We start from the raw sequence: 23,817 nt of genomic DNA, 5'->3' as shown, positions 1-23,817 counted from the left end.
TCCATGTGCAGAGAAGGAAAAAAAAAAAGAGAGAGAGAGAGAGAGAGAGAGAGACTGAGGGGGGGAAAAATCCCACATTGTCAGAGTAATGCCAAACTCTCTTTGAGTGGGATGAGCAGAGCAGATGCCGCAATGAGATGCCAAAGCGGCTCCCCTTCCTCTGCGCCTTGGGTGCCTATAAATTGCTCCGGCGCGCGTTTGTCAGCCTCCTCTTCTCCTGGCAGGTGGTACCCAGGCAGAATTCTGCGTTCAGTCTCTCTCTCGCTCCGCTCCCGGCCGTGAGGCGCTCGCCACTGCTCGCCAGCTCCTCCGATCCAGCCTGGAGCCTCTCCGAGCCGCCACTGGTGCCCAGCGCCACCGCTCCACTCATCCGGGGGGCACCGGGCCCTAGCTCGTGCGGCCGGTGCGCGGGGTTTTGGGGATGCGCATCTATTAGAGTTCTGGTGGTTGCCGAGGAGGGGGAAAAAAAAAAAAGAAAGAAAAGGCAGGAGAAGGGCGATCCCAGCGAGCGAAAGAAGAGAAGGAGGCAGAAAAAGGCAACTTCAGACGGAAAGTTGGTGCGAACTGGCGCAGTCGGCAAAAACGGAAAAGTCGATCGCAGGCGGCGGCATAAAAGTGTGAGCGGGCCCGGGCGAGCGCGAGAGGCGGCGGCTGCTCTGCACTCAGGGCGGCCGCGCCGGCGCCCCGGCAGCCACAGGTGCGAGGGGCTCGCGGGAGGCGAGAGGGCGCCCTGCGCACCCCTCCCCCGGCCCCCACCCCCACCCGCACCCCCAGCTCGGGACTTCAGCTCAAGTCACTTGGCGTCCGAGCTCCCTCCCCAGCCGCAGCCTCAGCTGGGGGGAGAGCCAGAGCCCGCGAGGAGCGGCCGGCTCGCGCCCGCCCAGGGGACTTGGGGTTCGCAGGGGGTTGTTTTCGGCTCTGAGGAGGTCCCCGCCCAACCTTCAAAATTTTGTCCAAAAGCAGACAAGAGGATCGCCCCGCGCTGAGCCGGCTGGTGGGCAGCAGGAGGCGCCTGATTGCAGCCGGGGCGCTGGGGGTGGTGATGGTGCTGCTGCTGGTGATCCTCATCCCGGTGCTGGTGAGCTCGGCCGGCACGTCGGCGCACTACGAGATGCTGGGCACCTGCCGCATGGTCTGCGACCCCTATGGGGGCACCAAGGCGCCCAGCACGGCCGCCACGCCCGACCGCGGCCTCATGCAGTCCCTGCCCACCTTCATCCAGGGCCCCAAAGGCGAGGCCGGCAGGCCGGGGAAGGCGGGCCCGCGGGGACCCCCGGGTGAGCCCGGGCCGCCGGGCCCCGTGGGCCCCCCGGGCGAGAAGGGCGAGCCCGGCCGCCAAGGCCTGCCGGGCCCGCCGGGGGCGCCGGGCCTGAACGCAGCCGGGGCCATCAGCGCCGCCACCTACAGCACGGTGCCCAAGATCGCCTTCTACGCCGGCCTCAAGCGGCAGCACGAAGGCTACGAGGTGCTCAAGTTCGACGACGTGGTCACCAACCTCGGGAACCACTACGATCCCACCACGGGCAAGTTCACCTGCTCCATCCCGGGTATCTACTTCTTTACCTACCACGTTCTGATGCGAGGAGGGGATGGCACCAGCATGTGGGCTGATCTCTGCAAAAACAACCAGGTGAGAGCAGGCGTAGGGCGGGGAGGGCGCGCGGGAAGGTGCAGGCAAGAGGGAGGAGACCCCGGAAATGGGGGGTGGGAGCCCTCGGAGGAAGGGCGCGGCAGCTCCCGCTCCCGGGAGCTTCGAGCGAGGGAGAATGCGGTCTCCACCCTGGGGAGGCGGGGGTCGTACGCCGAAGAGCGCCCGGAGGCCGGGCGAGGGTGGCTCCCGAGCCCGGGCACCTGCGCTCGGTGCGCGGGACCCTAAGAAGCGGGAAGCAGGATTCGGTCCGGGACAGTTCGTGCACCTCGGGCAGTCCCGGAGGAGAAAGCGACACGCCCCCCTCCCCCCACCGCGCGCCCCGGCTGTGGGATGCTCAACAGCGTGGGGTCACTGTCAGGTTTTGCCGGGAATTGGGAGGGCTAGGGGAGCCAGAAGTGGGCGTGCCAGCGTGACAAACCCGAGGGAGAAAGACCTGGGCCCAAAGGAAAAAATAGAAGGGGCGCAGAGGACTGAGTCCGAGCCAGGGCGCACCCCGGGCCAAGGCAGGACCACGGGATCCGCGGTCGCCAGGCCCAGATAAACTCACAAGTAGTCAAATTCGAGATGCAAAACTCTGGTTTAGATTTCAGCTGAAGAAAGGGGAGAGGCAATAAGTGCTGCTAACAAAAGGAAAAGTTGAGAATCCTGGGTTTGTGCCATAAAACACGCTCCCAAACACACAGCCCAAACTCCACTGGCTGGAGCCGGAGGAGGCACATGCGGGTGGTCAGGAAGCTGGTGGCCCAACCCAACCCCGGGGCGATGAGCCTCCCTGCCAGCGAGCCCCAGGGCGCCTTCGTGAGGGTCTCTCCAACCCAACCTTTCCCTCACGAGCAGCGGTGGCCTTGGCCTGGACTGTGAAATAGCCTCAGGTTAGCCCTCGGCCGGACAACTTGCTCCCCTGAGCCAAGCCGTTGCCCGCTGCTCCAAGGGCCACCGGTCTGCGGTGTTAGGCTGGGGCCACTTTCCCGATGCCTTGAGAAATTCGCAGTCATTGCAAAACCGAAGTGTGTCTGATCTCTTAGTCAGGGGAAGAAAATCATATTTGTATCTACCTCAGGGTGTAATCAGACCCTCAGCACACGGTAAATCAGCAGCCGCTGAGGGAGGCCTTGTAGCCTGCAGTCTGGGCTGAGTTCTTGGGTTGAACTTTGCTTCTCGGGTGGCACAGAGTCCCCCCTCCACCCGGCTCCCCATGACCCTGCGAGGGCCAACTGGGATATAACAAGGATTCTCAGGCTTCAGGTCGCTTGGCCCTTGAATTGAGACCTTTCTAGCTGTAACCCTGGTTTCTATTAAGCCATATTAAACCAGAATTTATTCCAAACACAATTCACAGTGTCAGAATTCTTCCAAAGTGAACCACAAATGCTCTAAATAAATAAGAGAAAGGGCGGAATATCCTTTCATTCTCATTCCTATCACCCCTCACTTCTAAAGGAATTCAGAAGTAAATGGCTTAAGGGACCCTAAGGTCGGATAGAACAAAAAAGAGGAAAAATGGCCACCAGGAGGCACTGACAGGGTTGTTTATTATAGTTATTATGCATGAAAATAATATTAAGATAAATAAAAATTATTCACAGAGCAGTGGCTTCGTTATAGGTAAATGGCTAAAAATGGCATGACTCATTGTAACCAAAATAGAGCTATTGTGTCACCCTAACAAAATGATTTGTGAACAGCCCCTCAGTAGGCAGTGATGAGGCACCCATTTATTTACATTTTGGCTGCCTTCTGACTCAAAGATTAAGTCTAGCAAATACTGTCAGGCTGAAGAGATTGTTTTTAGAGGTATTAATTCAAATTAAAAAAAAGATTCAAGTTGTTTCAGCCAGAGTATAAAAGCACACATCTTTAAGTCTCTGGAAATTGCAATTGCATGAAAAGCTGGGGAGCAGTACATTTAAATTAGGTTAAATGTTGACGCTGAGGCCAGATTTAGATTCCAGGAAAACCATGCCGTATATGTGTTCCATGTGCAGTTTGTCTTTTAAAATTATTTCATTGTTTGGAGTGTAGAAGGTTTCTTTGTATCATCCTAGGATGTGCATTCTGTGAGGATCAGAAAAAAAAAAAAAGGCAAAACAGCTGACCTGATAATGTATAATGCTTTTCATTGGCATTATTAAGCTGCTGCTTCTATAAAAGGTGAGCAACAAGTTATTCAGAAAAACAAACACCGTAGCAAACAATATATTTTGAGTTCAGCAAGGACTGTTTTGCAAAATGGTTATTACAATATTAGTGTTAAGAAATTCTATCTCCAGAATAGAACTATTTTGTAAAGTCTGGTCTGCAGGCATTACAAATGACAAATCTTTCAAAATCTTTTTAAAATTAATATTAAAGAAAGAGTTGATCCTTGATTTTCAATTTTATTCTTGTCTGATCACTTCTTAGACAGCAGTACCCTCTTCTGAGCTGACCTAATTTGTTTTCATAAAACAGAAACTCAAGAGATCCATGTCAGTGTAATGTTCTATGGATTAAGCAGATTTGAGAAGCACAAAAAATTAAACTAAAAAAGCAGTTCACTCTAGGATAGAGGAATGCCTCTGGACCGTAACCATATGAGAGCCATTTTATTTATGCTTTGTGTTTGAATGCAGAATCACAGATGGAAACATCAAAGGCCAGTAAATTAACCTGATACACCACTTAACCTTTTGTTTATGATTCCACAGAAGTACAATGAAAATGAAATTATGAGAGCATCAGTAGCAATTAATTAAATTAGCAAATGTTACCATAAATATTGTCTCTAATGATAAACCCTCACTAATAAGATAATGCTAAGGCAACATAACCTATTATATCCTCACAAACAGAGAACTAAAAGGACCATGATTCTCATATTCCCCATGAAACCATCAACCTAAATTTAATCTTACATGTGTTAAAAGCCCATGACAGTGCATATTAAAGGCAAAAGTTGGACTCAAATAGCTTTAACAGAGACAGGAATTTTTTTTTTTAAGTTTGTATCCTGAATAAAAAATGTAGCTATTTGAATCCAGTCACTATAATACCACTATAATAAGCTACTCTAATTTTCTGGAAAGAAAAAAAAATAATAAGCTACTGTAATAAAAAATAAAACTGGCTTAAGATAAGAACTATAAAATAATTAAAGATCCATTTTTACTCTAAGAATTTATTAGTCGTGACACCAGTAAATATGAGATATATTGGAAATAATGGACAGTTTGTGGACTGGTATTAATTTATTAGCAAGATTCATGAAGTATCAAATTAATTATCTTTTTAGAGGCTGTGAAACATGCACTGAAGATCAGCAGAATCTAAATAGTTAACTTATAAGATGAAAAGATATTAGAGTACATTTAGGTAGAAATGGGTATATGGGGCAAAGAAAAGAATGGATCAAACTCTCAGAGAAAATGCTGAAATCAGTATACATTTTGGAACCTGAAAATAGTCTCCAGGGTAGATACATCACTTTCCTCAATAGTTTGATGGCTTAAAGGAAGAATTGTTGGAAGTTACTGGGCTGGATACTAGAGCTTGAAATTTCAAGTTCCATTATACCTTCATAGTATGATCAGGTGAGCAGGCATACAAAAATCCAGCAAAGTACACTAGAATATGGCATGTATTTAATTGGGAGAGTATTATGGTACAGTACAGGTTAAAATCTTAGAGAATCACTTTCATTAAAAAGCAATCACACTGGCTTTATCCAACAAAGGAAGTGAAAACTGTAAGGGTAACCTGGGTAACCTTCCAGTCTGTGGGATCACCCTAATGCATTTGCAGATTTTCATGGTAACACCTGCTGAATAAAAATGGTAACATTTACATGGGTTTGTGGTTAGACCCCATAATGCAATAGAACAAAATTGCCTTATTTATGTGTTTAAGACTGTTATCTCTAAATCAACTGATTTTGATCATCCCAATTCTCAAATGCCCTCATGAAGAAAACAGTGTTAAAGCACAATACCCATAGAATTTCATACTAAATACCTAAAGTGCTAAATAAAAATGTGTGGCTGGTTATTAGGAGAGAAACCTATTATAGATTGATAATTCATATATTACTAATATGGCTAGCTATTATTTTGTATTTTAATTTTTCTCATTAAAAATCCACACATTAAAAAAAAAAAAATCAAGTCCTAAGAATGCTCTCCTCCTTGTAGATTATTTTCTCCTGGGAATGTAATGACTAGATGAAATTAGTGAATCAAAGCATCTAACTCCTATAATCTAATGGATTAATTTCTAAGAAATATTATGACATTAAGTTGTATTTTTATTAATGTTCAAAACAGATGACTTCACTAAAGTGGTGTATACATTTGAATCAGTGCTTCTCAGCATAATTATATATTGCTTTCACTATATTAGTGTCAATTAGCACAGTGTTAAATGATTCTAAATCTTTAAGCCCTTTTCTCCTTTTGCCATATGATATCCAGAAAGAAATGCTTAAAATACTACTCGAATTACAAGTTCAGCAGTGTCAAAGAGCCTTCTCCTTTTTTAACATTTCAGCATTACTGTGAGAACATACCACATGAAAATTTAATTTGAAAACCTATCATTTAAATTTTGAAAGAAAGGAATGGAAATGCTTGACTTATGTCTCATTTCTCTCATTTTGCCAAGTGATAAAATCCCACATACTGCACCCCAAGTCATGCATTATTACATAGTACAGGTTTACAAAACCACTAAATCACTCGCTGTGTTATTTGGGGAAATATCATTACAGTGGAATAGAAACAAGCCACAAAGTAGATGTTTTACTGAAATAAATCAAGTACAAGTCTGCCTATTGAAAAATTTTTTTTCCAAGGTAGACTCAAAATACAACTAAATGAATGTGAAGCCTAATTGGAGTTGAGAATGTGACAGAATGTCCATATTACTTGATATGATGGGGAATTGGACTGTTTGCAAGTGTCTGTCAGCTCTCTAATGAGATCACAGGCTCAACCTGAGTGGAATATAAGCAAACCTCCATCCTCAGAGCAAACCACACATTTAGAATCACCTAAATATAAAAGGGTATTCCATGAGATCATTCAAAAATTCTAGAAATTTTAGAGACATCAAATCATGGGAATGTTGTTCCTTCGGTAAGTTTTAGATGTATTGAAAGTAAATAGTTTAAGTGTACACAAGTAAGTGATAAAAAGGCACACATAGAAATAAGAGCTACGAGAACTTTTAAACCAATAATGTTTGATTCAGGTACAGAGGCTTTTCCTTGAATTAGATTTTGAAAGCCCCAAATCAAAAAGATTTCTTCTTTTCTTCTTTCTGGATAGTAGAGTTAGAAGAGTCAGATTTCTCTGAGTCTGTACATACCATGAATCTCAGTTTTCTAATCATCAGAGGGACCAACTGAAGTTTGGTTTGAACTTCTGTACTCAAGACAACTGGTTAGAATACTGCTGCTTGGTTTAAATTAAAATGCAAAAAACAACTGCCATTTCAGGAAGTGATTGGGTATAGAGATACAAGGAATTAGAAAAGTCCTGATTTAGGAAGAGAAGAGATTGGTATGCATTGTTTACCACATATAGTTGAAAAAAAAAAAAAAAGACTGCTACAATGACCATCAGAAAAGCAATATTTTCTGTTTTCTAATAGCGTAGTTGAAATTGTTGCAAAGATATCCTCATAAAGCCCCAAGGCCAAGGTGGACTTGGCTGTGCTAAATTCAGGGCCCTGATGGCCAGTCTATTTATGGTGCTGTGTGAATGGCAAAAAAAAAAAAAAAAAAAGAAAATCTCTTTTGCAGATTCTAATTCTTGTCTGTTTCACACAGGTGCGCGCCAGCGCAATTGCCCAAGATGCGGATCAGAATTACGACTACGCGAGTAACAGTGTGGTCCTTCATCTGGAGCCAGGAGATGAAGTCTACATCAAGTTAGATGGCGGGAAAGCCCACGGAGGCAACAACAACAAATACAGCACATTTTCTGGATTTATTATCTATGCTGACTGATTGTGCAAAAACTAAGCTTTTTGCTCTGAGTTCAGACCTTGGATTCATGTGGCTAACGTCAGTGAACCGAGGACCCCGGGGGATGCTGGATGCGGGGCACCTCAGCTGTGTATATGATGTGGGGGATTCAAATGCTACCTGACTCACATCTGTGTACTCAGAACATGATGTAAAAAAAATATATTAAAATCAAGATAAGCAGATGTGTGATCCACTACCGCCAAAGCAAATACTCCTTATTGTTAGTGTCCATGTGAATGAAGTCCTATATATAGATCACAAATTTTTATAGAAAAATCTAAGACACTGAATTATTTCTTCGATATATATGATACTTTGGTGTACTGTGATCTCACTGCTTTTATCCATATGTCAGCTTTGGTTCCTGTGAGTTTATCTGCTAATTATGAAACTCGGGGTCCATTTACAGTGTGGAGAAGAATGACTTTTACCCTGCAGGAGAGGGTCTCATTGACACAATGCTGCTTTGTCCCCAAAGAAATTGTTTGCCTTGTATTCTTGTTAACTTTAGCTTAGACCTGGGAATGATTCAACTTCAAGCCTTAACCTGGAATTTTCTGGATTTGAGGGAATTCCCAAGCCTATGGTCATTTTCCACATTTCCTTTGACTTAGGAATCTTCTTTTCTTTTTGGGTGATAGTCCTTAAAAATAGAGATTGAACGTGTATCATAGGATTACCCTCTAAGTGTGTAAACGTGTAATTATGTATGGTATTTAGAAAAATCCCCTGTGTCCGGTTTGTCAATAGAATGTGTTTAGGTTTACTTGGACAAGTCAGAGAAATTTATTCTTTGGTGTTAAATCAGACAGAGGCTTTTGCCTTCTTTGAAACAAAAGATTATTCATAACCCGATGCACATAGGTTTAATTTGCACTGCTGCATGCATCACCGAGGGAACACTAAATAAGGCCTTCAAATAGTTACAACAGGTCGTGGCCTGAGGTTATTTCAAAACAAACCATTTCACATATAACTAATATGACAACAAAGTGTATATATTTTATACAAATACCTGCTACATATATATATGTGTATGTGTATATATATATATGTTAGATGAAATATATATATGGCTTCAGACCGTAGGTACAGTGGCTATATAGACCCAAAAATTTAATTTAAAAATATGTACATGTAGGCACAAACACAAACTTGCATAAATTACTTCACTTATTTTGGATTGAAATATATTTTGGAAGACAAAAATATATGCCGTAGCAAAATCAGACTTCTAAGAGTGATCCAGAAAATTAAATTTTATCAGGTTAAAATGCCCCAGAAATCACATGTCTGTAAGTTAAGCCTATGGCTTCTTTATTACCATATGCCAATCAATACTTTCACTACATTCTGTGACTGTTACTGTTAGGACTGCAGAGATGAAGTAGCTGTCCTTTGCAGTGTTTATGAATCATATGCATTTGAGTGATCAATTTTTTTTTTTCTCAAGTGGCCTGAAGCTGACAGTAAGGTAGATTTTGAGAGCAGTGCAAATCCTCTCTGTTTAAAATACACTGCCAAAAGCCATTTCTTTATTCTAAGAAAGATTTGAAATGCATGTTGATATATCCTAAATCTCAGACCACTTCCACTATTACAATGAAAAATCTATTCCACTCTCAGTTGCCTTTGAAGACTCTTTGACAACTAGATTTCAAAAACAGAGACTGAAAAATCTGTCTCTTTTACTGGTGAAGGGCATTTGCATTTGTTCATTTAAAGGAATTAGTTTGCTCTCCTGGCTCCTTCCTCTTGGGTGCTTTCTGTTCTAATACACAGAAAGCTTGATCATCCTTGATCCACAGAAATACCTTTTATTTCACGAACCTCAACTTTCTGAATGAGTTACGCCTGGTGTTCCCATCTGTAAGTGCTGTTTGCTTGGTTTAAATGCCTTGGTCTGAGTAACTCTCGTGGTTTACATGATTAGCAACACTTAGCCCCTTTATCAACACTAATGACTAACTCTATTTGGCCTTTCTAATATGTAAGATAAATTATAAAGGAGTTGCAGTGGATTTTATTTCCATTTAACAATATGTATTTATCGAAGAGGAATTAGCAGTAAGGGTTTGGAGACTTTTCTTTTTTAGGTAGCAAATAGTAGAGTGAAGGATTCAACCAAAAGATTAGTTTATAAACAGCAGTATGTATCAACTAAGAGTTTCAAAAAATGTTTTATTTACACTAAACATCAGGTCTGGGTACCTTTTAAAAATTTGGCTCTAGAATCAGACTGTCATTTCTAATAGATCTGACCTTTACTTCAGATAAATAAGCATTATTTCCTGTTCAGGCTCAAGGAAAGACAAATGAAAGGTAAAGAAAATAAAGGGAATATATATATATAAGGCAAACATTTCTCTTTTTTTTTGCATTCTATATTATTAATTAAATTGTGGCCTTTGTTATTATAAATGTAATGATTCATTAAACTATATTATGTAATATATTTTGACTTTTATGATTGAATTTTTATAACAGAATACTATGCTGTGTGTTCATATCCCCCTATATAAATTTTTCAAATCACAAGAAAATATAGGAAAACTGGATACCAGAAAGGCACAGGCAACAAAACTGATTTATTTTAAGTATATGAAGATAGGTGAACAGATATAATTAACCTTCCACAATATTTTTACTGTTGTGAATTGGTTATTGTATTACAGTATTGTTAAAATAAATGTCTCAAAATTTAGCTTCCTTTTCTGCAGAAGCTATTTTAAAGTGGGATATTATTCATTAAGCATTAATTAAAGAACAGCAGGATAATTAGTGGAATCATCAATTTTACAAGAAACATTAGATTCCTCCAGATGGGGGTAATTTAACTAAAAACAGTTTAAATTTTCTCAAGGAGTGCTGCTGATGGATTAAGAAAACAAAACAAAAGGAAGCAAAACTCTACTCAGGGGATCTAAACTGTAAATCATCATTTGGAAATGGCTACTTTTGTATTTATTTTGTGAAGGAAAAACAATAGGGCTTAATTAGGCTCCGCAACTCCCTAAAGGTACAGATGGAATAACCAGTTTCTGAGAAGGCAAAAGTCTCCTACTTCTCATAAAAAGGAAATATTCTGTCATTAGTCCTTTGTGGATCTGATTAATATCTCACAGTGGGTTTGAAATCACTCTGTTCCCGGGCAAGCTTTACATTCAAGGTGTGAATTCGTAACAACCATCCTATTTGAAAGTTAGCCATTGCTTGGGGTTCTCGATCAGTATCTTATCAAGTGCACCCTCAGTTATCCCCCTCAGCAACATTTTAGGAACAATGTTGGTAAGGATATGGGAATAGCCGTGACCTCCATATTTCGTCAGCCGATTCTTCGTATGTATGTCATGTGCCATCAGAATTCGGTCCTCGTAGCCCTCATCCACCAGAAGTCGCACCCTGTGAAAAAATGGTAATTCATTATATGGCACTGGTTTCACGTTTACAACATTCAGAATGCTTTAAACTTTTTCCTACTCATAAACCTATTGTGTTGTCGTAAAGATACCATCTTCCATTGCGAAAACACCCTTAATAAATATTGCGTGGTGATGCTAAAGATATTATCCTGTCGTACTAGGAAGAGGATTTTTATTCCATGCACACAGAAATTCCTAGCCTGTGATATTTATGATGATGCCTGGCAAGCCTGCATTAAAGATAGCTTCTAATCAGATGTGCCAGTTTGAATAAATGGCCATTTTAGCATTTCATTAAATAACTTTATCCTGAATTTGTATCCAGCTCTCCATTCTAAAATACCTCACTTAGTGAACCCATTCTTCAGATCTCAGTCTCTCTGTCTCTCCTATTTTTGTTTTCTAGCAAGTAAAATCAATGACTATTTGGGATTAAAATAGTAAAACGATAGGAATCTTCGTACAAGTAAAATGTTCTGAAACTAAAATTGGTTGGTTTTAAAATGAAGGGCATGTGATGCAGTAGACATCTTTAAAAAAATATTTATTTATTTTATTGTTTATTTGGCTGCACTGGGTCTTAATTGTAACATGTAGGATCTTTAGTAGTGGCATGGGGGATCTAGTTTCCTGACCAGGGATCAAACGTGGGCCTCCCGCACTGGGAGCATGGAGTCTTAGCCACTGGGCAAGGGAAATCCCTTGGTTGTCATTTTTCTAAATTAATTTTATTGAAGTAGAGTTGCTTTACAATTTGTGTTCATTTCTGCTGTATAGCAAAATGACTCCATTATACATATATATTCTTTTTCACATTCTTTTCCATGATGCTTTATCACAGGATATTGAGTATTGCTCCCTGTGTTACACAGCAGACCTTGTTTACCCATCCTGTTTCTAGGAGTTTGCACATCTGCTAATCCAAAACTCCCGGTCCTCCCCGGCCCCCGCTCCCCTTCCTTGGCCACCATCAGTCTGTTCTCTATGTCTGTGAGCCTGTTTCTGTTTTGTAGCTATAGTTCATACGTGTCATATTTTAGATCAATCATCATTTTTAAAAGGTCAGTTTCAGTCCCTCTGCGTTAGTCCTTTTGAAGCTGATGGGTCTTTTGACTTAGTAGTAGTGTGGGAGCGTTGGATTAAATTGACCAATAAAAATTTGCTCTATCTTCCTTCTATGTCAATAAGATTGCTATAAATAATGAACTGTTCCTTTAAATTTATAGTCAGTGAACTATAGAACCACTTTCTGCCTATTGTCTAAACATCTAATCCTGTTTGCTTTGTTAAGTGCTGTAATCCATAGTGTGAGTCAGTCCCCTCGTGACAGCCACCATCTGTGGATGTCTGGATGCTGGGCAGTGTCTGACGTGACTTCTATGGGTCTCTGAGGGCAGGACATGCAGCTTGGAGACCCTGGCTGTTCTCTGACCTTTTCTATATTACCTTGTTGGCCCCTAAATTCCCCAGTGGATCTAGATAGATGGGCAGCACTTTCCTCCAAGGGCTAATTATTTGAAAGGTATCCTTTTTGCTTCGATAGTGCTTCTTGGCATTCTAGTGCATGTCATATTTAATAAATACTACAGTAAGCAAAGGGCTTCCCTGGTGGCTCAGTGGTAAAGAATCTGCCTGCTAGTACAGGAGATGGGGGTTTGATCCCTGGTCTCAGAAGATCCCCTGGAGAAGGAGATGGCAACCCACTTTAGTTTTCTTGCTTGGAAAATCCCATGGCTTCATGCCAGGAGCCTGGCAGGCTAGAGTCCATTGGGTCTCAAAAGAGTCAGACATGACTTAACAACCAAACAACAACAACAACAGTAAGCAAAATTTGGGTCGCCACAACAACACACTTGAACACAAAGCTTTGCCTTCTGAGAATGTGCATTTTATTTTATTCTTATGAATTTTTATTGGAGTATAGCAGCTTTACAATGCTGTGTTAGTTTCTGCTGTTCAGCAAAGTGAATCAGCCACGTGTATACATATATCCCCTCTTTTCTGGATTTCCTTCCCATTTAGGTCACCACAGAGCTTTCAGTGTGGTTCTCTGAGCCAAACTGTAGGTTCTCATTAGTTACCTTTTCTGTATGAGAATATACATTTTAAAACAAATTACACTTAAAGGGATGCCAGAAAAAAGCCAACCTGGCTGTTTCATCTAGAAATCTTCAGTCCTACCACATGTACCCCAAGTGTGTCCTAAAAATACTTGGAGTGTTATCTGTGCCACCATCATTATTTGCTTCTTTTTTTTTTAATTGAAGGATAGTTGATGTACAATGGTATGTAAGTTACAGGTATATAGTACAGTGATTCAGAAGTTTTAAAGATTATACTCTGTGTATAGTTACTATAAAATATTGACCATATTCCTTGCAGCTTATTTTATAGTTAATATTTGTACCTTTTAATCCCCCACCTCTGTATTCCGTGTACCCTTACCTCCCCCTATATAGGGGTAGGGCATTGGTTTGTTGGTCTTTAAAATTTGTATAATGTACAAAAGTTCTGATCTAAAGTTGCTTTTGGAACAACCTCTCTTTAAGGGAATTATCTAAGACAGCTCTATCATCATTTATGAAGGAAGAGAAATATTTCACAGATGCATGCATAATGCTGAAACTTAGGGTGACAAACCCGGATCCACAATTTAAAGGGAATTTCCCATTACAGGAAATTTTAAGGTATACTTTCCCCCATGTATTTTCTGAGCATTTCAGAACATTTTTGTCTCTTTTCCTTGTCTGTGAAAAAATGATATCTTATTACTACAGAGGCATATCGTATAGATAAACAGATACCTGTAAGAGGCCTGAGTCATATCCTGGAACACAAAGTCACTAAATTTCACAGTAGCAAGGAAAGATACTCATTTGAAAATGGGAACCGTTAGAACTCAGTAAGTCAAGAAACTGAAGACTAGTTATCTTATGAGAAAGAGAATGTTCTGGTTCTAGAAACATAATTTTATCTTGACTATCAAGAAAGCTGCCTGGTTGCTCCTAAAATAAGGGATCATCTCACATGCTGTGCCATTGTGTAGCAGAACAGTAGTTAGAGGCTGCCAGAAGGAAGAAACCACTACAGACGAGAAGACAAAAAATCACAGTAATTATAGAAATACAAATGAGTTAGTGTTTTACAAACAAATATTAGAGAGAGACTACAAAGTGTGAAAAGGAAGAGATATAATAAGATTTGAGAAATGGAGCAGAAGATTGAAAACAGGTGTTAGACACAGAATTTCTGGTGCTGAAAACCAGAGGTAGGCAGAAGCATGCTTCTCTGTTCACGTCAAAGCTTTATGGTTCCTGAAGCTCAGAGAAGGACTGCTGATGACTGATGAAAACCAAGCACCCGAGAGGTGGGGACAAGGAAATAAACTAGGGCGTACACAACCCCAATGGTCATTTAATAATCACCCTGAGCTGTACTGGAGTCCAGTGACTTAATGCATGACTTAAAAAAAATTAATTTCTGGTGGAGTATAATTGCTTTACAATGTATTAATTTCTACTGTACAGCAAAGCAAAGCAGCCATACCTGTGCATTTATCCCCTTTTTTGGACTTCCTTCCCATTTAGGTCACCACAGAACACTGGGTAGAGTTCCACGTGCTATACAGTAGGGTCTCATTAGTTATCTATTTTATGCATAGTAGTGTATGTATGTCAATCCCAATCTCCCACTTCATGCCATCCTCCCTCCCCCCCTTGGTATTCATACATTTGTTCTCTACATCTGTGTCTCTATTTCTGCTTTACAAATAAGATAATCTATACCTCCAGTACTCTTGCTTGGAAAAATCCCATGGACGGAGGAGCCTGGAAGGCTGCAGTCCATGGGGTCGCTGAGGGTCGGACACGACTGAGCGACTTCACTTTCACTTTTCACTTTCATGCATTGGAGAAGGAAATGGCAACCCACTCCAGTGTTCTTGCCTGGAGAATCCCAGGGACGGGGGAGCCTGGTGGGCTGCTGTCTATGGGGTCGCACAGAGTTGGACACGACTGAAGTGACTTAGCAGCAGCAGCAGCATACCATTTTTCTAGATTTCACATGTATGCGTTAATACATGACGTTTGTTTTTCGACTTACTTCACTCTGTATGACTTATAATTTACAAGAGATTAAAGATACGTACTTATACCGACACATAGATATACACAAACGCAGATGTGTATATATACATAAAATTTTTATGTAGTTCCATACATCTAGAATGTTTACAGTTGGCACAATGAAAGCTCATATCTCCATCGATCTCCCTCTGTGGATCCCTTCTTTTATTCCAGAAAGTCTAGGAGCCTTATGCAAAGCATAGGGGTAGAAAAGATACACCTCACTGCCACAAGGGGGCTTAGAGAAAGGAGGCGAACCCTGGGAGCAAGCTTCCTATTTCCAAGATGAGTTGTAAAATAGGTGTTTAGGGCATTCATCAGGAAGTCATGATTTTGAGATCATGAAAGATGAGAAAGATCTACCACACAGGCTCATCTTAAATTCCAGAGAATATTCACCTCTGAGTTCAAGCTAGTATGGTTTGCCAATATTGAATGGTATTACTGGGCAAGTAAATTTAAATTATAAAACAAACAATAAATCTGTTCATCAAAGAATTGGTTTGAGTAGTTGGAAAAAAAAAAGACCTAGTGATACTAGTCAGGGCACTCAAGGCAGTTTAAGGATGTAGAGTGAGGGTCTCATGTTTTGGTAACCACAGTGACATTGCTCAACTATCTTTCTCTAATGATATTAAACTAGAAGGTATTTTAATTAATGAGCTCATCAAGGAGGTATGTCAGTTCACGGGACAGCAGAAGACACACATGTAAAGATCAACTGCCCAGGGGAAAGACCCTAAAGCTGTTGGGCCTTCCCCATACTCCAGTGTACATATGTACATATGGTCACAGTAGTTCATGTGCCGCTCAAGCCTCACGTTTTCTGGACATCACTTCTTTACTCCAATTTGGCTTGCTCCCATTCCAATGAGTTTTCTACACTCAAAACGCTCTTCTGCTTTTGTCATCATGGAGAACTTCTTCTCTGCTCAGCCTTCTGTTTTCCACCCTGACCACGAGTTGCATCTTTCTACTTTTTTGCTCACCCTCTTCCACATTCTGTATTCGCTCACTTCATTAAAGCATCCAGGGATTTACCCCTGCTATGTTACTGCTAGATATCTCTTTCCATCTCTCTCTATACTTTCTTCCCTCCAGCTTGGACCTCATGACCCTCATCTCAACCCTGCCCTTGTCCCCTTTGGATATCAAGCACGTTCTTCAGACAGAATCCCAACCTTCTCTCTGTTTACATTTATTACTTCTACTCACAAAACTGTTTTGGCCCTACTACCAAAACACAAAACATCTTTTTTAGGAAAATAACCACCAAATTATGCAGCTTGGTGCTAATAGACAGTCATGCAGTAATGATCTCTGGCCTCCACTGGGTCTTCCATACAACATGTCCTGAGCCAGTATCTCTCTCATTCACTCCCCATCCACTCCCAACCTTCATCCTCCTATACAAGGTCCTACCCTGAATCTATTCCTTCCTTCACAGGAGATGACCATATCTCTTTCGCAGGAGCTTTCGAGATCAAATGGGACCATCTGTCCTCAGTGTTCTGTCCCTTTCACCAAGACGTTGATCTGCACTCGCTCCATTACCTGCCTCGCCTCCTCTCCTTTCTATGGAAATAGCATACCTCCTTTTCTAAAAATATTGGTTTATTTTTAATTGAAGGATAATTGCTTTACAATGTTGTGTTGGTTTCCGCCATACATCAACATGAATCAGCCTATGGTTGATTTAATGAACCTTCTATTTGCTGCCCAAATTCCATCTCTTTGTCTCCTCAGGAGTCTTGCTCTATATCTCTTATCTGTCCAGATTTTTTTACGTTAACATTGACTGATCACTTCATAGTATACCCCAGACACTCAGCTAAAAACTGCATGCTTTATTTCATATACATTCTATACCAACCCTATAGAATAAGCGCCAAGTCTCTGGATTCATCCTCTCAGTCTCCTAACAAACCCTTTCTTTGGCCCTGTCTGGTCTTTTTTTTTTTTTTTTAATATTTATTTACTTATCTACTTGACTGTGCCGGGTCTTAGTTGTTGCATGCAAATTCTTAGTTGCAACATGTGGGATCTAGTTCTCCGACCAGGAACTGAACTGGGCCCCCTGCATTGACAGCATGCAGTCTTAGACACTGGGCCACTAGGGAAGTCTCCTGTCTGGTCTTCTAGCTCTAGCTGTACAACCTTGCTTCACTTTACTACCAAGTGTTTTGAAAGAGTCGCTTCCATATTCTCTGTCCTCTTACTCACCTTGTAGTCTTTCCTCAGGTCTTTTCTGCCAAGGCTGCACTTACTGACTGTGAAATGAAAACTTCCTGATGGTGAAATCCAATGGATACTTTTCCGTGCTTATCTCTCTTGGTATCTGCCACTTAGTACAAGGGTTCGAGTCCTTCTGCTTCAAGTATCCTTCTCCACCAACTTCCATAACAATGCATTTCCCTGATATTCTTAATGCTTTGAAGATTTCTCAACCTGTCCTTGAGGGACTGGTTTCTGAGTTCATCCCTTAAATGTGGGTGGTCACCAGGGTTCTGTCCTCGTTTGCTTCTTGGAGTGATCTCATTCATTCCCACACTACTGACTGTCACATGCAAACCAACAGTGTCTAGCTGCATGTCCAAGTCTCTGTCCTGAGCTTGTCCCATGGCCCCAAGGGATAGCAACACTGTATTCTCAAACTAAAGTCATCCTGCTGATCCCAAATCTATTTCACCTCCCAAGTTCCCTAACTAGGTGCATTCATTCTTCATATCACCAGGTAACCAAGGCAAACCAGGTAACCATCTAGTCTTGACTCTCAAAAATTTCCACTTGAGTGCAGAAAATGACTTGTACAAGTATTTGTTTTCCCTCACAAATATTGAACAATTTTGAGAGGTTGGACTTTATATAATGTTTGACCTTATAGCCTTTCAGTTGCAATTACCTCTTTAGTGAATATTTTAAATAAACATTTCAAAAATTCATTGCAGGAGGTTAGGACTTTGGTGTGATCAACCTGAGAAACAGCTTACTTCATTAGGAATAAAAACAGGGAAATGTCTTTTGTTCTTTTACTGTCAGAGCAGAGATTGAGTATTATCTGTGTTTCTTATCAGCTGCCCATCTGCACTGAACTTCTAAGGCTCTGCTAAGCTTTTACCTACTTAGCTTGACTCATTTTCTCCTTGAAATAATATATAGAGATTTGCTTCCTGAAACAGCATTGATATATTTTCCCTTGCAAGTCTCTGGTTCCGCCTGCTTATTGTTTCCTGAATCTTTACTAATTCCTACCCAGATATGAAAGTCCGGAAGAAATGATAAAAGGAAGTGCTATGAGAGATTTCATCATATTTACCTTTTAATTCTTTTATTATCATTGGGCATGTCAATATCTGGGTTGAACTGATAATGAAAAAGTTCAGTACCAAAGAGATCATATTCCAAGTAACAGCCAAGCTGAGCAAACTCCAGTAGTTCCTTCTTATCCAGGATAGTCCTAGAGACAAGAAGACAGACATATTGTTACTATCAAGACCATGTTTTCCACACATACACATTAAAAGTGTTAAGCATACTATGTACTGGAATATAGTTGAAATCAAGTAAAAGAATTTTGGAGTTGGCTTTTAGGATCTAACTATAAAATATTAAGTTCAATTGTTACTAGAAATTTAAAAAGTGAAGTAAAAGTGCTAGTTGCTCAGTTGTGTCCAACCTTTTGCGACCTGACGGAATGTGACCACCAGGCTCCTCTGTCGATGAAATTCTCCAGGCAAGAATATTGGAGTGGGTTGCCATTCCCTTCTCCAGGGCATCTTCCCAGCCCAGGGATTGAATCTGGGTCTCCTGCATTGCAGGCAGTTTTCTTTTTTTCTTTTCCCCACTGTCTGAGCCACCAGGAAAGCCCAGAAATTAGGGAACATTCTCATCCAAAAGGGAGTTTTCTCATCTCAAGGACTTCAAAACTATAGACATTTTAATTATACTGCCATCTCAAAAACAATGTTGTAATTCTTTTCCAGAATTGTCTTCAGGGTAGGCTCTATATTCTTTTGAAAATCCTTAGTGGGACTGATATGAACTATGAAAACTATCAAAAAGGAAATTTGGCCAGGACTGGAGAATTAGGTGAGTAATACTGATCTGGATAAAACATGAAGCCAAGGTAAGGCAACAGGGTGATTTTCTTGTGACGATCATAAAGTGGTTCTAAAATTAATCCCAAAGGCTATGTGAATATCAGTGCAATTTTTTTTAAGGGGCAATGCTCCTATAGATATTTATGTTCTGGTGTGTTTATTTTTTAAATAGAATTTATTATTTTATGCTAATTTTATGGGTATCTTCTCACTTCAGTAGAGATCATAGCAAAAATATCACTCTTTGTAAGACTATGTAAATGAACAGAAAAGGAGAAAAATATAGGATAAGTGCAGGCTTCAGACAGAAAAGTTAAGTCTGGAACAAGAGTAGATTATCTCAAGAAATTTAAACTCTAACAGATAAAAAGGATACATAAAGTTAACCCCTGGAATGCAACAGTAGAAAGTCAAGAGATACCTGGAGTAACAGGCAAATTTGGCCTTGGAGTACAAAATTAAGCAGGGCAAAGGCTAACAGAGTTTTGCCAAGAGAATGCACTGATCATAGCAAACAACCTCTTCCAACAACACACATGAAGACTCTACACATGAACATCACCAGATGGTCAATACTGAAATCAGATTGATTATATTCTTTGTGGCCAAAGATGGAGAAGCTCTATACAGTCAGCAAAAACAAGACCAGGAGCTGATTGTGGCTCAGATCATGAACTCTTTATTGACAAATTCAGACTTAAATAGAAGAAAGCAGGGAAAACCACTAGACCATTCAGGTATGACCTAAAAAAATCTCTTATGATTATACAGTGGAAGTGACAAACAGATTCAAGAGATTAGATCTGATAGAGTTCCTGAAGAACTATGGACAGAAAACTTCATGACATTGCATAGGAGGTAGTGATCAAGACTATCCCCAAGAAAAAGAAATGCTAAAAGGTAAAGTGGTTGTCTGAGGAGGCTGAGAAAAGAAGAGAAGCTTAAAGGCGAAGGAGAAAAGGAAAGATATACCCATCTGAATGCAGGATTCCAAAGAATAGCAAGGAGAGAAAAGAATGCCTTCCTCAGTGATCAATGCAAAGAAATAGAGGAAAACAATAGAATGGGAAAAACTAGAGATCTCTTCAAGAAAATTAGAGATACCAAAGGAACATTTCAGGCAAAGATGTGCTCAATAAAGGACAGGAATGGTATGGACCTAACAGAAGCAGAAGATATTAAGAAGAGGTGGCAAGAATTCACAGAAGAACTATACAAAAAAGATCTTTATGACCCAGATAATCACGATGGTGTGATCACTCACCTAGTATCAGACATCCTGGAATGCAAAGTCAAGTGGGCCTTAGGAAGCATCACTACAAACAAAGCTAGTGGAGGTGACAGAATGCCAGTTGAGCTATTTCAAATCTTGAAAGATGATGCTGTGAAAGTGCTGCACTCAATATGCAGCAAATTTGGAAAACTCAGCAGTGGCCACAGGACTGGAAAAAGTTAGTTTTGATTCCAACCCCAAAGAAAGGCAATGCCAAAGAGTGTTCAAACTACTGCACAATTGCACTCATCTCACACGCTAGGAAAAGTAGTGTTCAAAATTCTCTAAGCCAGGCTTCAACAGTATGTGAACTATGAACTTTCAGATGTTCAAGCTGGATTTAGAAAAGGCAGAGGAACCAGAGATCAAATTGCCAACATCCTTTGGATCATCAAAAAAGCAAGAGCGTTTCAGAAAAACATCTACTTCTGCTTTATTGACTATGTCAAAGCCTTTGATTGTGTGATCACAACAGACTGGAAAATTCTTCAGCAGATGAGAATACCAGACCACCTGACCTGCCTCCTGAGAATTCTGTATGCAGGTCAAGAAGCAACAGTTAGAACTGGACATGGAACAACAGACTGGTTTCAAATTGGGAAAGGAGTATGTCAGGCTGTATATTGTCACACTGCTTATTTAACTTATATGCGGAGTACATCATGCAAAATGCCAGGCTGGATGAAGCACAAGCTGGAGTCAAGATTTCCAGGAGAAATATCAACCTCAGATATGCAGATATCACCATCCTTATGGCAGAAAGCAAAGAAGAACTAAAGAGCCTCTTGATGAAAGTGAATGAGGAGAATGGAAAAAGTTGGCTTAAAACTCAACATTCAGAAAACTAAGATCATGGTATCTGGTCCCATCACTTCATGGCAAATTGATGGGGAAACGATGGAAACAGTAACAGACTTTATCTTTTTGGGCTTCAAAATCACTGCAGATGGTGACTGCACCCATGAAATTAAAAGATGCTTGCTCCTTGGAAGAAATGCTATGACCAACCTCAACAGCATATTAAAAAGTAGAGACATTACTTTTCTGACAAAGGTCCGTCTAATGAAAGCTATGATTTTTCCAGTGGTCATGTATGGATGTGAGAGCTGGACTATAAAGAAAACTGAGTGCCGAAGAATTGATGCTTTTGAACTGTGGTATTGGAGAAGACTTGAGAATCCCTTGGACAGCAGGGAGATCCAACCAGTCCATCCTAAAGGAAATCAGTCCTGAATATTCATTGGAAGGACTGATGCTGAAGCTGAAACTGCAAAACTTTGGCCACCTGATGCAAAGAACTGGCTCATTAGAAAAGACCCTGATGCTCGGAAAGATTGAAGGTGGGAGGAGAAGGGGACGACAAAGGTTGAAATGGTTGGATGGCATCACTGACTCAATAGACATGAGTTTGAGTAAGCTCCGGAAATTGGTGATGGACAGGAAAGCTTGGTGTGCTGCAGTTCATAGGGTCGCAAAGAGTTGGACACGAGTGAGCGACTGAACTGAGCTGAAAGTTAATCCCTAAAGTATCACTGCAGAGATTCAAAAACAGAAAGAAGAAAGAAAGAGAAAAAGGAAGAGAGAAAGGAAGGACGGAAAGAAGGGAGGGAGGGAAGGAGGACGAAGAAAGGAAGGATTCTACCAGGAGACCATATGGAAAAAAATAAGAAGGGAAAAAAGCCTCGTTAAACATTGCGTGAAGGGAGTTAAGAGAAAAGAAGAGATTGTTCAGGATCCAAAGCTGGCCTGGAGAAGAAGTGGAACATCAGATAATCATTGTCTTATTAGACTTTTTTCCATTCTGATATTCTATTACTTTGGCAATATCAGGATGCCAGGATTAAAGCACTATTATATGTCTATAAATCTGCTTCTAAGAGGTCAGAAGTATTTTCAGAGCCTCTCTTCCAAACCCTGGGAGGACCAGTTAAGCCTCTGTGTCCATGAGTGAGGGGATTCTGCTGTCCCGGGCTGCTTCCTGGTAGCTGGCTCTTGACTCTGATTCTGAGCAATCATACTGTAGCTGGTTCCTTTTTATTCTCTTCACCAATTTAGCATAACTTCTAGTTCATGATGTTGTTTTAGGCAGGGAGGCTAAAAAAACTCTTTCCTTTATACTATAAAATACACATTAGCTCGGTGCCACCTTCTATTAATACTACTCCTTTTCTTTCTTCTTACCATGGAGACCATTTTTGCTTCCAAAATTACTCGGCTAAAAGAATATGTGTTTTTCTATAGTAAACATATTCTGTTTTCCCCAAAGAATCATGCTTAAAAATGAAATATACACAATTAACATAAGGGGGAAGACATAAGTTTAGTATTTTTTTTTCCTTTTGAGGAAGTTCATTTGGTTTGTTAACTGCCATTTGTTGATTACCAATATGGGCAAAATACCAGGGTGGGTCAGGGTGGGGAGTCAAGAAAGGCAATGGAGTTGCCCATAACAGGTTGGATCAGACTCTTATTTCTGATTGCAATGTCTTTTTGCTTCTTTAGGCCTAAATTCCTTGAGACTCAGTTTTCTAAGAATTTAAGTGATATAGTGAGTCTATATCCATGGTAAATGAAAAGCTATAAGAAAATCTTTCAGTCTTAGTTCCAACTGAAAAATAAATTTGCTTATTATCATCATAGCCAACAAGTATAAGAACTTACTATGCTTCTGGCATTGTGCTATGTGCTTTTTATTTATGATCTCACTTAATAGTCTCTATAATCCCATCTGGTCTCAGGTTTATAGATGAGGAAACTGGGGCATAGAGATTAGATATGCAAGGTGATGTGCTGGACTGTAAATTCATTTTGAGGCTAGAATCTACTTCCTTAATCATCATACTATGTGACATCTCTGATGGCTAAATAGTTTATCCTCAAAGGACATTTTCCAGAATTGCATTGACTTTGTATGTGCATCATGTTTTTTAATTTTTATTTTAAAATGTAATTCCCTCCCCACTCTACCTTCAAACTGCACTTGAAAAATGAGAAATGTACTCCCCAAATAAGAAAGGATTATTTTGTGGAGGTCTTCAATCACTGCATATAATAGACAGGATTTGACCATTATGTCATTCTGGATATTTCCAGTGATATGGTCAGAGAAGGAGAAGCTCTATTAATCATGACTATTGCTTAGAACCTGAGGTTTGTCTAAGCCTCTCACAAATATTAAAGGTCACATATTAAGGGTCTTCCATGGTGAGTTCAGATTTGCATGTCTAATTGCCTGCTTGCCAT

General features: G+C 40.6%; 2 protein-coding genes across 4 annotated transcripts in view; one reads left to right on the top strand and one right to left on the bottom strand.

The window, feature by feature from the left end:
- The first annotated feature begins 206 nt into the window (after positions 1-206).
- On the top strand, positions 207-10,110 carry C1QL3 (complement C1q like 3). Its single transcript, XM_027976662.2, has 2 exons — positions 207-1,630; positions 7,455-10,110. The coding sequence occupies exons 1-2, from the start codon at positions 1,043-1,045 to the stop codon at positions 7,632-7,634; spliced, it is 768 nt and encodes a 255-aa protein (XP_027832463.1). The 5' UTR covers positions 207-1,042; the 3' UTR covers positions 7,635-10,110.
- PTER (phosphotriesterase related) overlaps positions 3,165-23,817 on the bottom strand; it is an 86,792-nt gene continuing 66,139 nt past the window's right edge. For all 3 annotated transcript variants that reach the window (XM_012188435.5, XM_004014243.6, XM_042230589.2), the window contains 2 exons: positions 18,518-18,658; positions 3,165-11,057 (listed from right to left, as the gene is read on the bottom strand). In XM_012188435.5, the coding sequence (XP_012043825.3) occupies positions 10,847-11,057; positions 18,518-18,658 (352 nt within the window). In that variant the 3' untranslated portion in view covers positions 3,165-10,846. The remainder of the gene's footprint in view (positions 11,058-18,517; positions 18,659-23,817) is intronic.

The sequence above is a fragment of the Ovis aries genome, chromosome 13 (assembly GCF_016772045.2).
Source record: "Ovis aries strain OAR_USU_Benz2616 breed Rambouillet chromosome 13, ARS-UI_Ramb_v3.0, whole genome shotgun sequence".
Classification (NCBI taxonomy): Eukaryota; Metazoa; Chordata; class Mammalia; order Artiodactyla; family Bovidae; genus Ovis; species Ovis aries.
The sequence above is the reverse complement of the archived record's forward strand: the minus strand, read 5'-3'. Positions and strand labels throughout refer to the sequence as shown.